General features: G+C 38.2%; 1 protein-coding gene and 1 long non-coding RNA gene across 2 annotated transcripts in view; both read right to left on the reverse strand.

The window, feature by feature from the left end:
- Positions 1-3,948: 3,948 nt before the first annotated feature.
- The window catches only part of LOC101864099 (RNA pseudouridylate synthase domain-containing protein 2), a 22,051-nt gene continuing 11,041 nt past the window's right edge, over positions 3,949-14,958 (reverse strand). The window contains exons 7-11 of the mRNA XM_005109834.3: positions 14,488-14,629; positions 13,504-13,640; positions 9,236-9,381; positions 8,003-8,500; positions 3,949-5,092 (exon numbers count right to left, since the gene is read on the reverse strand). Of these exons, the coding sequence (XP_005109891.1) occupies positions 5,012-5,092; positions 8,003-8,500; positions 9,236-9,381; positions 13,504-13,640; positions 14,488-14,629 (1,004 nt within the window). The 3' untranslated portion in view covers positions 3,949-5,011. The remainder of the gene's footprint in view (positions 5,093-8,002; positions 8,501-9,235; positions 9,382-13,503; positions 13,641-14,487; positions 14,630-14,958) is intronic.
- On the reverse strand, positions 11,028-12,634 carry LOC101863936. Its single transcript, XR_221032.3, has 3 exons — positions 12,465-12,634; positions 11,860-12,010; positions 11,028-11,566 (listed from the first exon to the last, which is right to left on the reverse strand). It is a non-coding gene; the product is annotated as an uncharacterized LOC101863936 (long non-coding RNA).

The following is a 14,958-nucleotide window of genomic DNA, read 5'->3' on the forward strand; positions in this document are numbered from 1 at the left end:
CTTGTGTGAACTGAAACTGCTTTTATGATGCCCTCAGTGTGAAAATTCTTGACTGTACAGACACTGGAGCTTGATTTTTTAGTTTAGAAGAGACTTGCAAGTTTCGTCATTTTCAGATTTAAGTATTTTAAGCCCTGTTTTGATTGGTGACACTGATTTTTTAAAAAGGATTATGAATGTAATTTCTAGATTTGTGCAGGTGCATGCCAAGTAAAATGTGCTGTTTTGTTACCGGTATTTGACCTAATTCAGTTGTTGTTGGACTGTTATTTGCCATTTAGCACAGACTGTTTTCTGTGGGTATATTGTGATTTTGTTGTTGTTGTAATTGTGTGTGCACTAAAAAGAAAACACATAGTAATACATTTATTTCACTGGTAAGCAGCCTCGTTTTTGGTATAAACACTACTGAAGGTGTTTTCACTGAGGATCAAATACAGTCAAATCTGTCTATGACGACTGCCCATTATTGTTGAGGAGAAAAATTGTCTTCTTTGGCATGTGTTCCTCTTTGACAGTGTCATTGTAATGAAGAAAATAAAATGCAAGCGGGGAAGTGGAAAGTGGTTGTGTAGGACAGGTGGTCGTTAAAGCAAGTTTAACTGTACAAGAAGTATGTGGATGTGTTTGGAGTCACCACAGGGGGAGGGGGGAGGGTTAACATTTGGACAAAATAACACAGAGGTGTATTTGAGCACTCTGGAAATGGGAAAATGTGAGATCTACAAACAAATCAGCAGTAAAAAAAAAAGGCACAGTTTATTTATTTTGTTACAGTATTTGACTGGTGAGGATAAGCACGCACACCTATTGTTTACTCTTGCACTTGTGATTATTGTTTGTCATTGGACACGTTTGTTTTGTGTTGAGTGTTCTTATTTTCCTTGATTTTTTTAAATCAAGGAAAAACATTTTTATAAGCTCCCTGTAATTTTGTAAAATTGAGTTGTTTGATGATGTAGTGCTTGCCCTAGTCCAGGTTTTATATTGTTGAGTTGTTTGATGATGCAGTGTTGATGCTAGTCCAGGTTGAAGTCTTGTGTTCAGCAAGAGCTTCTTCTGAAGGTCTGGTTAGCTAAGTGTCTTTAGTGTGGTGTAGTATGCAGGTCTTTATGATGTAAACATATCAAAGTCATTTCAAGTATATCAATGTATGGGCTACACCCACTCAGCATGTGATGTGACACATAGATCTATCTCTAGCTTTATGCTATATCTTCAGTTTAGTACACACATAGAGAAATAGACTAGAATCGGAATTCTTTTCGTTGTGTACAAATTTTCCTGTGTACATGTTTTATATACTCAAAGAGTACTCAAGAATCAGGTTCATAAAACCCAAAGGTTCACAGTATAAAAAAAATATTAAAACGTCCCCAAAAAGTCAGCTATCTGTCAATCAGAATTTGATTATATTACACACTTATGTCATATTAACTAATTTATCACATACGTTCTTTTTCCAGCTTTGTATTAGATAAATTGGCTTTGAGATTTTTAAAGACTGTCCATGTTATCTGAGCTGTCTTAGACATAAACTTCTCGGCCTGCATATTAAGGCGGATTACTTCAACTGTTTAAAAAAATGTTGTTTCTGATATTATTCCCCACATAAATATTAATATTATATATCTACGCATTGGTACATTCGTCTGAATGTGATAAATATTTTCTGCGTCAAGTGTACTCTAGAATTAGAGACAACTCAAATCATGTCTATTACTCTTTAAATTTAAAGCATAGTTGTTTCGCCTAAGAACTGGATCTTCTGGAGACAGAAAAGCTACTAATCTTAGGCGGACCAGGTTCAAAGACGGCTTTCAAGGGGCACGACTAAGCTCCCACCTGATGGTTTCCCCATTTTATTCTGTGATGAAATAATGACCTGTAGGCTACACTGACACCCAAGAAAAGTTGCAGAGGTTTGTTTTACAAAGTAAAAGTCAAATATATATATATATGGATGCATGTTTTAGATGCGAATGAAAACCAGAAGCTTAACAGTAAAAACCCTGCAAAATTGCTGCTATGATTGGATATACTGCTGAAATCATGAAATAGTGCCCGTCGCAACGCTGTGTAAGTGAAGGAAAACAATGACCATGAATGGCCCAGCTTTTATAAGACAATTGGATGCTTTGACCACTTGAGAGGTGTCACTTATTGTTCTAACTGAAAACTGTTTAGCGTTGGACCCACTTAGCAGAGCTCACAGGCATGACAAAATAAGCACGAATAACATAAGCTCCCCTCACACTTTACCAGTATGGTCTTTGGTTAAAGCACTTGTTACGTTTTATCAAAGCATTACCAGAATCAAATAAGGTGACAAATTGATTTGCTTTTTGAAGTTTATATCTTGTAGACTAATTGGGAGGCAGCTCAGTGAAATCAGGCGCTCATCAAAGTAATGAAATGGAAGAAACAGGCGATTTTCCGGAATTATGGCAATTTTTATCCAATTTTTTTTTGGGGGGGGGAGGGGGAGGACTAAACATCTTTTATGTCCATTTAAAAACACATTTCTGTGTGGATTTTACTGAAAAACGTTGATTAAAAGTGCAAAAAATGAAAATTATCAGTTTCCCAGTGCTCTCCAGCTGTGGAATTCATCAAATTTGGCGGCAATTTTCTCTATTTTTACCTCTAAAACCAGGCGACCCCCCACCTCCTCCAGGCACAAATATCTTGATTTCTATTGAAGATAAATGGTTACTTTTTTCCACTGAAAGCAATATAAATGAACAAGCTTTAAGATGATACTAATAATTCCGCACGCTCAAATATTGATGAGTGCCTGATTCCACCGCATCGTGACACAATTGTACATGTGTGTCAGAAACGGAGGTGGACAACTGAAAAACTGAAAAATGTGGGCTTGTCCAGTGATTGTGTCATGTATTCAAAGGTAGGCTACCTCTTGTTTTTGTATTCATTATCAAGCGGAAACAGTATTTAAGCTCTGTATCTTTTCTTCACCATATTTGCCCATTTCTTGGATTTAGCTGGTGTTATAATTTAGTGATTTTCTGTTTAGTTAATTAGTTTAAATTAGTGTAATGAGCATATTATTCTATTATCTACACTCTATCATGTAACTTAAAGAGTCACAATACTCACAGTGAGTTAGTTGGTACCCAATTTGAAGTTGAGGTACAAGTGTGCATTCCTTAAATAGGACATAATGTGATGATGATGAAGGCTTTAAATTTTGAATTTTTTGTGATTGTTATAGGCCTATATTTTATCAGAGTAAATTATTGCAACAAATAAAGCCTGGTGATAATTCTACATGAAGTTTGAATTTTTTCTTTCATAATTTGCTCTTGTGTGTGTGTGTGTGTGTGTGACAGACCGGCTGACAGACAGACAGTGAGACAGAGACAGAAGAACCCAGAGATGACTGAAATTTAAGATTATTGTAATTGTTGTGCCACCCCATTGTCAAGATGTACTTTATTGAAACAATTCTTTATTCAGCAAGTCTCATTACTGTCCTTCACAATAATTTATTCAGTCAATTTGTGGGCTCAAATAATCATGGGTGGGCTCAACTCATGGCAATCTCAGGGGAATATTGCATTGCAGGCTACACTTGGGATCTGAGAACATGTTACTGTTACCTGTAATAAGCCCCCCAGTTTAAAAATATGGCGATCTATGCTACTTTTTTCAGTAGAACTTGCACACTACAGATAATAATAAATAAATATGAACACTAGGACAACAACCTATTCAACCATACATATATATATAAAGCTATCCATATAAACGAATGTGTTTTTTTTTAAACAATTGGAAATATTTAAAAAGAACAACCCTTGTCACTTACTTTCCAACAAAATTATGTTTTCTCAACATTTCTTCATTACATTTTTTTCATAATAAAAGTACATGATCATTTTTAAGAAAGTCCGGAGATCAAAAAAGACTTACAACACAATAAGGGTTGGTTAAACTTTGATTTTTATTTGTCGGTCTTGTAAAAACTTACAATGTTGCTTAAAACTGTTCTCTATACATAAACAAACTGGCACAGGCTCTTCTTAGTCTTACCAATGCACAGGACATACCTGCAACTAAGACATATATGCAGAAGCAAACGTACATACTTTCACCTACAACAATAGTTCATAAGGAGGTTAATGTATGTACTGCTGTGACATGCACTGCAAGTATTTATTATTTTCAGTAGGCCTACCCAATTCGTTCCCACATTTAAATGTGCTCATCACAGGTTCATTTACTGTTTCATTTGCAATGATCTGTCCATTACAGAATTCTAATTTACACTGGTTTGGGTAACTCCTATTTTTTCCACCAAACTCCTTCACTTTTTACAGGATTCTGAGACATCCTTTAAGTTATTTTTGGCTATCAAGAGAATGAAAGTCATTCAGATGAACACACAGCAAGGTAGTTTTTAGTAGGAACACGATGGTCATGGGCTTAAAATACTTAAATGTATCCCAAATCATAAGAGGTCGATATTTACATCTCCTGCCACTGAGAAATGATGACAGAAATAAAATCGGCACAAGACTAGATTCTAATCAATAAACAGGACATTTTTTTAGACTTCATCCTGGAAATTTTGGTCTTGATGAATAAAAGCATTCATTGTCGCAAAACACTCATATATATTCCACTTCAAGGCCAAAGGGCAAGAAGCTTCTGGCATGCAGGGAGCAACCATGCACTTAGTGAACATGTCAAGAGCAAACAAATTTTTCAGGAGTTAAAGTTTTTCTTAAATAAACTATACGTATATTTTTTTGGTATTCTAAACAAGGGCATAGCAAAATAAGAACACAACAAAAAGACTTCTGTATCCTGCCGGTCTTTCTATCCATGAAAACAGCTTCATTGTCAACGACAAAAACAACAAACTGCAACCCGATCAAATAAACTTCAGAGTTTAAAAAACAACAACCCAGATATCACTGAAACAGTCATCCTTCTTGGCTTGAGACCATGAGCTGCCCACAGGTTCCCCCCACTGTAGCTTGGGCTACAACATGAAGTCGGATTCTTTATTCCAGTCAGGCTGTGCCCAGTCAGGGAGAGTTGTCTCGTATTGCCAGCCGGGCCCCTGGGAAGAACATATAAATACAGAGATTTGAGTTGCAATTTAACCCTTTAATTCCTGCGCTTACAAGATCCTGAGCTCCTGCGCATTATTAACTGCTACATATTCACTCCAGTATATGTTCCAGTGGGCGCTTGAGCCAATGATTTAATGCAGGTCTGTGCTGTAGTAACCACATTTTGGAGAAAAAGGATAATGGTAAACCAGCGAGATATAGAAGAGGAAACTACTCAAACTGCATAGAGTACACAGAAGCACTTACTGAACTGGAAAAAACTTACAACAAAATAGTACGATAATTCAGAACCTGTTTCCAGTCAAGGCAATAAGAACAATAAAATAATATCTGTCACGACGCAGTGGAATCAGGTGCTCGTCAATTCTGGGTCATATGGTGTTATTGGTATCATCCTAAAACCTTTTCGTTTGCCTTGCTTTTGATTTTTTTAAATCCATTTTTTTGGGATGCAGGTCAAGATATTGAGGTAAAATTAGCTAGAAAATAGGCGCTAAAGCTAAGTTATTTCCTTAGCTTGAGAGTCCCAGGACACTGAATATTTACATCGTTTTTGCCTTTCGTTAACGTTTTTCAGTGAAATCCACACACAATTGTGTGGGCATGAAAGGTGTTGAGCCAAAAAACAAAAATTTGATAAAAGTTCCCAAACCTGCAGAAAAATGCCAGTTTCTTGACTTTCATTATTTTGATGAGAGCCTGATTTTACCACAATTCCTCACATACATTAATACTTTGACCAATGGATGAGTCACGCACTGGTCATTATTTTTCCCCACTACTTCTTCATTTTCAGTGGTATCTGATTCTGAGTAGAATCTGACTTTCATTTTCATTAAGTCATTAAAGATCATTTCATCACTGTTGCAAGCAATCCATTTAAGTCCAAATTTCGAGAATTTTCCATTTTTACACCCTCCCAGAGCTCTATCAAAGATACACCTTTCAACATCACCAAAATGCACTTTTACTCTTTCATTACCGCGAGCCGCGTTTCACGGCTAGTGTTACTCCCAACGCCGGACACGGCTCGCCACTTCCTGCTTCAAAACTATACCTACTTTTGTAACAATCAAAACTGAAATTTCAGGCTGAAGAATGATTGTTTTTAGCATGTTGAGAAAGGTCATTATTTACCATTTTCATATATAACACATGTGGCTAATATTGAAAATTGAATTCAGTTTAATCTTGTCCAATGGTAGGCAGAATCAGAAAGTAGAGTCCAGATGAAGAAAACCCACTGGTAGTGAAAGAATTAATGCAGTGATCAAAGCTTAAAATAATAATAATAATAATAATAGATAGCATTTGTATAGCGCATATCCCCGCTCAACAGCAGGCTCTATGCGCTTTACACTATATTATTACCCCAGCAGACCATAGAACACTCCGAAACATTCTCAGCTTCCCGGGAAGCATACAGTGCAAGCAGCTGATTAAGCGCTCAAACACTAACAAACTGACAAGATCTTTTGCTGTCTATAGCCGGGTACCCATTCCCACCTGGGTGAAGTGAGGAAAATTCGTGTAAAGTGCCTTTCCCAAGGACACAACGTCGGGTCCCTTACGGGATTCGAACCCACGACCTTACGGTTGCGAGTCCGAGAGCCTAACCACTAGGCCACCGACGCCGCAACAAAAGCTTACAATTTTCTTGCTTTTCACGATTCCTGATAGGAACAACACTACAAAAACTAAAGGGTTTTTTTGGTCTCTGGTGTAAAAAGCACCCTAACAGACTTATGTGAATTGCTTGCGACACACACGGTTTGTTATTAGCCTGATGTCTTACGTGGAGACATCAGTCCACCCTAAAACTTATATACTCTGTGCCTTGTACTAGTAAGGGATGACTTTGGTACTTACAGAACTCTACGATGTTTATGTGCCAGAAGGACTGTACAGAATGGAGAAACCCACGTTTTCATTTACAGTTGAAATTTTATCTTGGGCTTTGAAATGCAAACACAAAAGCAGTAGCACTCTACTACTACAGTGGAAACCTGATATAACAAGGATGGTGGGACCAGAGAAAAAGTTCTGTTATACCAGATCCCTGTTAAATCAGAAATGCAAGGGAAGTAAGCATGTGTGGACTAATCCAGCTGTATTTATTCATAGTAGTTTCCCTTGTCACAAGTACCCAGGAACAGGGGTTTTGGCCATGTGGCAACCCTGCACATGAAATATTACGGATGCATATAGTGTGTAGCTAGGCTTAGGGCAAGATTGAAGTCTGCAGCACACCGCAGCCCTCTTTTGCTTCACCCGCTGCGTGTGCTTTAAGTGGCGTGACTTGCGTTGGCTTGCTCCATCACTGCGTTACTCTCACTCTCTCTCTCACACACACACACACACTATCTCTCACTCTCACTTACTCTCTCTCTCTTACTTTTTACAGATTGTTAACGAGCCTTTGTCCCTGTTATAACCGAATGGGCTCCGATGAGGTTCTGTTATTGCTGATAGCTTTTAATAGACACAAAGAGTAGGAAAAAAAGGGGAACTAAAAAAAAACCCTGTTATTACCGGGCCTGTTTTGTATGGTTTTCACTGTACTCAGTAATCACAAATCCAAAATGTAAAACACTGTACAACACTTTAATAGCCATATATTATGACAAGATACACCTTTCAAAAGAACACACCATATTAAGCTTCTTAGCAATTACCAGGATGCATCTGTTCCAATGACAAGACACTGGTACTACTGTGGGGGAGGGGGACCAACCATTTCAAATAATTTTGGAAGAGTACTAAAAGCTCAATACCCTGTCTTATCCAACAAGAGGACTGATTAAGCAGTTCAAGATCTTCAAAATGTACATTATCCTAAAGTGAAAGCAAATATATATAAAGCTCAGAACGTCAACCCTAAACTCAACAGGACTCACCTTGTACTTCAGGGCGTGTAGAAACATGACCAAGTGTTTCTCAGTTGGATCTCGACCCTTCCTCTTACACAAGTTGCATCCAAATTCTAAAGAAACCTTTGAAACGTCAAACTCTGGCAGGCCACTGTCCTTTCTACAGCATGCACTGGTTACAGGATGCTCATTTGAAGGTGTAAGACCATTCACTCCCTCAACCGTCTGCTGATCTGTAGATGATTTTAAAACACCAGCCTCTGCGGTGTTCAGCCCAGTATCAGACTCCACAGGACAACTAACTTCCACATCAGTCAGCCGAGGACGTTTTGGTAAAGGTTCATCAGAGTCAGGGTTTGCAGTTTTTTCTTCCCCAATACAGCTGCAATCAGTGCTCAACGGCTCTGCAGAATCTGCAGTCTCATCTTTGTTTTCCTCTAGATCGCCAAACTTCTCCTTGTACAGTGGGTTGTCACCACCATCCCACAGGTTTGCGTAGTGCTCTGACAGAATTCTCTCACACACCTGATAAAAAGTCATGAAAATTTTTTTTTCTTAATGAAAATCTTTTATTCATGGAATGTAAATATTGACCAAGGCCTAAAAATAATAGCATTTCTGTAATCGGCGCATCTACATTAGTCAAATTCAAGTGTGGAGCAACATTTGATGATGAAAATACAAAGCTATGTTTGATTTTAAATGAACTCTTCTACACTACGCATTGTATTGTGTTCGCTTGCAACACACTACATCAATGTAGATCTATCTATATTGCCTTAAACCTACAAGACAAGGGTGGGGAAGTGGGATGGGCAAAGAGGGAGAAAATCAGCGGAAAGCCTTTGATCTAGAGCTAGGCCTAGTACGTAGAGACATGTATGAACGATTGTCAAGCAGCCACTGAGTGAATGTGCAGTGAGCCATGTGTAGTGTGTACTGTGTACTTCTGGCGGCCAGTTTGCTGGCAGTACAGCACGGTAAATTTACATTAGTTTAATAAGAACCGTACAACTGAGACAGTTGGCAGATGGCAGTGTAAAGGCGCAAATACTATGTTTATATGGGAGATTCTTTTCGTACATTGGCAAAACTTGGTGGAAAGCGGGGCTGGCGGTACAACGAGGTTTGACTGTACAAGAAACAAACTGCACTACATACGAAATGAAAATACAATTAGACAGGTTGTTATTATACTATTTTCATGCTATCAACTAAACCAAGGATCAACTCGTCATGCCAAAAGCAAAAGCAACTCACCTGATCATGGGCCACTCCATAGTCCGCATCTTTCCCTTTGTTGGGGCCCCAGGCCTCGCTGTTGTAGAAATAATCATTGATTATCGGGTGACCGAGATACTGAAGATGTACACGGATCTGATGGGTGCGGCCTGTCTTGGGAAAACCTGAAAAGCAAAAATTAAATAAATAAAATGCAGATAAAAATGCATCACAGAATATCAAACAGCTCTTGTTACTACCAATCAATCATTGTGAGCACCTCCACCTTACGTCCAATCCCACGGTGCAGTACGTTATTCTAATATTAAAAAAAGAAGTATTCATTACCCTACTAAAAGGTATACTAGCTTGACATTCAAATCCTTTTCTTCCAATACCTTATACTATACGTATGTTACAAACATCTGTCTTCGTAAGAAGTCCTATGAAGTAAACAGGTTTGAAGTATCAAATATATACATTATGAAAAAGATAATACATTAGTCTCTGCCTGAGATCCCAGTGCTTGGGAGCAAGGTACATGTGGGATCCTAGCTGATTCATCAAGGGGAGAATCCATGGGGAATCATGATCAAGCCCACAACAGGTAAAACGATCTTCCCGCACGTATTTTCACTAGTCCAATCGTGAGTCTTAACTCTCAGCAGTTCTTGGTATTTTGACCATTTTCGCCTTCACGGCACCCATGGTTAGTATGATTTACCATAGAATATAAAATACCGCAGAAAGTATGTCAAATTACATACCATTGGAAAGGAAATTGAATTTCCTGTCAAATGAAGGTAATTTCATCATGATATGACCACTGTTGTCTATGTAGTGCTCTGTTATTAGAGGGAGGGACAGGGAAAAAAAAGATAAAATTTCCCAACATGTAACAGTCACAAAGAAAGAAAAAAAAAAGTGTTCTAAGATACCCAAAAAAGTTTATTATGGAGTAAAAGCACTTCCAATTTTGCAATGTGTGTCCAAATTTCATGCATATTGAAAAAAGGATAAAAAAGTTACAAGGTTTTTGACAAAAGATACATTTATCATGTTTCGCGATGAAATAACGACGCGACATAGAAAAAATAAACATCAATGACTTTCCAGTCAATTTCCATCCACAAAATTGCACTCAAAACAGACAAGGCAATACCAAATATTTCAAAATGACAAGAACACACTGTATTCATACAAAATACCAATACCAACAGAGATTTTCATGGAAAAATAGACAAAAATATTGTAGTACGGTACTTTACATCATTGTGGTCCATGACGGAAAAACATTCTACTCCCCCTCCCCACAGCGGTGCCACTGACTGAAGTGTCTTTAGGCATTCCAAAAGGGGGGACATTTCTCATCCTAATGCACAATAGAATTGTAAATGGGCTGATCCAACAATGTCATGCTCATAACTGTGCCTGAACTACAACAGGGAACTGCTGCTTTTTCTTTCCTAATCCTTAGTATCGTCATTTTCCTCTACCTCTTTTGTAAGTTTGTCACACTCTTGTGACCCACTATTTCCGGGGTGCCTTGATAGTCAAAGCAGACTTTGTGCTGTTGAAGCTAGAGAGGAGAGCAGAGTAAGTCTGATTCCCTGTAAGGACTTCTCTGTTGACATCCACCCCTTGGCGCTCATATATGACCTTTTGCAGTTGCGAGCGCTGTAAAACCTCTCCTAAAACAAAAAACATTTTTCTACTCAACTGTCCAATAATTGTAGTAAGTGGCAAAAGACTATTCTACAGTATGCTCTGCAAGCAAACAGTTTCTATTTTTATTGAAACAAAAATATCCAATAGTGTGCCCCCATCTTTCCCTGTGTAAACTTCATAATTGTATGTGTACCCATTCATCGAATCTGCAACCACCCGTAACTTCATCCCCCATTTAGTTATCCTTTATGTATTGCCTGAAACTGTATCTCCCCTTATTTTGAACCATCCTCTCATCTATGCTAACACACTGGTTAGGTTGCCAATACTTCATACATTTCATACTCAAAAAATAGTGCACAAACCTAACTTTCCGTAGCTTATCAGTATCTCGCTCAGTGTCTGGATTGCATAATTTAAAAAAAGACTGAATTTGTTTGAAATTTAGTTTGCTCATGTATGCCCTTGCCCATAGTCCATGAAAACAGGTTTTCGTAGACCAGTACAGCTCTAAATTTGGTAGATGAACAATAGACATATACATTAGCAGTCCAACGAACTTGAGAAACATCTCAGAGTCAAGATCCTCCCAGGAGCGAAAGACAGATGGTTTGTTGGGTCCTGTCATCGGGGCGTACTCATTAGAGAAGAGGCAGATCTGATTCACCATCTCAGTGCAGAAAAACAGTTTGAAGAAGGATGCTGAGGAAATAAGAAGACAAGAAGAAGACATAAGTTACATAAGTCATTTGGAAAGGATAGTCTGCTTGGAACACTGACATCAATCGAACTGTCAGAAAATCCTGGCCCACAAGGTAATATCAGTTTTAACTACATAATGGCATCAAGAGTGTTTTCTACAAATGAATAACAAAGGTCCCCAGGTGTAACATGTGAATCAGAGAACTCACCTGCCTGTCGCAGTGAAGTAAGGGCAAACAGAAAGCAATTACAAAAATAAAAATTTCTCGTACTCCGTGCAATAATGCTCTCACCTGGCGTCAGAAAACTTCGGATGTCCTGTCGGGTGATACAGTCAGGGAGATGCAGGCCAACAGCACGGCAGGCCTAAACTGAGGCAGTGGTTCTGGTGGGCCATCATCCTGGTCCGCGTAAGACTGGTTACGTGGAGGTTGTGGCTAGTTTCTGAGGGAAGAAAATAAGCAAAGGATTAGGACGCTATCGGCGGAGTCGAAGTTGACATGTTGATAAGGCCTATGTCATAGGCACTTATTTCTAGATCTAGATCTAGATCTAGACAGAGGCAGACCTTGAACAAAGCTGTTCTGTCATTATCATCATATTATCACAATGATAAAATCTTAGCAGGGAATAAGGCTACTGTACACGGGTGAGGTGTAAACAAAAACAAACTTCCTGTTTGAGGAATTGCTGTGTAAACAATAACATGACAACCGTAGCTAGGCACATAAAAAAAGTTAATTAAAATTTTTTAGAGGCAAACCATGCTTTCACAACTTCAGGTTACCACAAATAACTATTCTGTAAGCTTGAAGTAACAATACCAGTGGCCTAAACCCGCTAGAATACATTTTATAGGCTTTCTTGTGCAGAGGCAGGATGTAAACAAAACACTAACCTGTTGTTTTGATCACGATTGGTCAAAGTCGGGGCTTGGTTTCCGTCCTCGGGACCCTCATCGTCCGATTCTGGTACCCAGACATCAGATTCTTCATCCATTGAGTCATTCAGGTCAATATCAGACTCATCTGACGACATTTTTACGCTTTTTTCCAATTTTTAGTGTAGAAACTTCACAGCTGGCCTTCTCCCAAAATCCAAAATGGCGGCGGAGAGAACGTAAACAAACGCTGATTTTCCGTGCACCAAATTTTTACAATATTTTATAAATTATGATTATTTTTATGAAAAATATATAGATTCAACCCTTTTTTATGATAAAAAAGGTATTAGAAGCATCAAAATGTAAAAAGGAATGGATTTCTGCCGTTAGATCTACACCCGATGCTCATCGTACGAATTCGTACGATTTTCCTTTCGGTGAACTGCTGAGAGTTAAGACAGATCTAAGTGATCCCATAGTTCTAAATCTGTCCAAAATGTATACAGTTGAATTCGTTATAACGAGAGGGAGGGGATAAGTGAGAAATATTCTCGTTATAAGAAATCCAGTAATAAATTGAAGGGAAATATCAAAGTAGGTCTAATCCATGAGTTTGGTGTTCTGTTTATTTCTTTTTGTTATCTCCCCTGACGATGATTTTGTTCAACACGATCTCTAGGTCTTACTTGATCAAAAACAAAATCGCATTAATGAGAGTGAATGATCTGTGACGCAATGGGCAGTAAAATTATTGAATTTTCGTTGCTTGTTTGATTAGCTGCGTTTGCAACGGTTTTTTATTTCCGTTAATTAGGATCTGAAAATTGGGATCTTAACTGAATGTAGTCCTTTAGAGCTGGATCACAAGGGTGATTTTTGTGTAGTGAAGATTCTGATTTCTTTAAAAAGTCGGATCTTAAGCGAACTGGGATCATAAGAGCCGGGATTTTGGGCAGAGACTACCGTTTTAGTCACTGAACAGAGAACAAAGTACAGAAAAAAAGAATTAATAGAAACTAAAGCACATATTAAAATATCCTGTAGACAGTCGTACATTTCACAACACTTGAAGTGCCATTGTAGCTCAGCCTCTTGAAATGTGTGGTGCTGGCCTTGCCAGTGGGAGACACTATCTGAAGACGCAGCTTGTTTGACAGGGCCTGAAGGGGTTGCTCCACTGTCACAGGGTCACTGTGAAATATCCGTAATAGCAGGATTTTAGTTATAACGGATCCAGTAATAAATTGAAGGGAAATATTAAAGACTCTGTAATATTCAACTAAAAAGTATTTCACACATTTTAAAAAAGGGTTTCATTCTCTGTTAGGGGCCTAAAAACAATTTTAACTGATTTAAATAATACACAACGGAGCAAAGATACTTTAAAATAGGTCTTTTTCCATTTGCAAAAATTCACCAGTGTTAGTATGAAACATAAAAGAGAAGGAAAATTGGTGGATGGCTTATGCTCTCTTCCGAGGGAGAGATAGGTCTATGGGATAAATATAAACACCAGGCATTCAAAATGCAAAATGTAACTGGTTACTACAACAGCTCAATAAAGTTTAGATTCTTTAACAACAAAAGTATTTATCAGCATCAGTCCCTGTTCTGCAAGACAAAAAAAGGCTATAAGAACATAAGGAGGAAAAGGTCAAAAGAGGATTCTCCATCTTTGCTGTTAAAAGAAATGTCCTTTCCATCCATATTATTATGAGGAGGTAAAGCAATAACTCTCACATGTTATACAACAGCTTCTTTCAAATTACAGGCCCCCCCAAGTCCAGATAACAGATCCCAAGTTCATTATACATAAACTTTAGTTGACACAGCTGTTAGAAGAGTCAGCAAAAAAGACATTCATGACATTAAATTCAAGCTTCTGAGGAAGAAACTACATGGAACAGTAAAATGACATTTCTGTAACCTGCCTGTTATTTATGGTATACCACTGGGCGTGGCTATATATTTCATTAATAAAAAAGGGTTGCACTATTAGTTTTAACTTATTTTAAGAACCTCATCGTGAAGTACTCACTCTGGGAACTTGCCGACAACCCGGCACACATACTCCTTCTCCACGACACGGTTGGCCACTTGATCTTCCAGCACTTTCGTGTACTCAGGAGTCTTGCCCAGCATCAGCACACCCGATGTGAGGCGGTCCAAACGATATATATCTGTGACAAAGACACAAACAAAAAAAATTCAAATATAAGACTTCAAGAGCATACAGGAATGAAAGCAAAAGGAAATTTAAAGGCGCTTAGAAGCTTTCAAGTCATCATGTCAATTGGGAGGGTAGAATGAGGAGTTATGATTGTGATGAAGTCGATTATAAATACTCCCGCAGGTGATCAGATTTTTTAATGGCCCAAGTGACTGCACAGTAGCGGAAGAAAAAAAATGGTTGACTCAAATATATTAAGTATACTGGCCTTTACTTTCAATACTGTGCTAGGGGAAATATGGTCCCCTTTAGTTCATAGCAGGCAGCTTCAGATCCCAT

This window comes from Aplysia californica, unplaced genomic scaffold (genome assembly GCF_000002075.1).
Source record: "Aplysia californica isolate F4 #8 unplaced genomic scaffold, AplCal3.0 scaffold00820, whole genome shotgun sequence".
NCBI classification, from domain to species: domain Eukaryota; kingdom Metazoa; phylum Mollusca; class Gastropoda; order Aplysiida; family Aplysiidae; genus Aplysia; species Aplysia californica.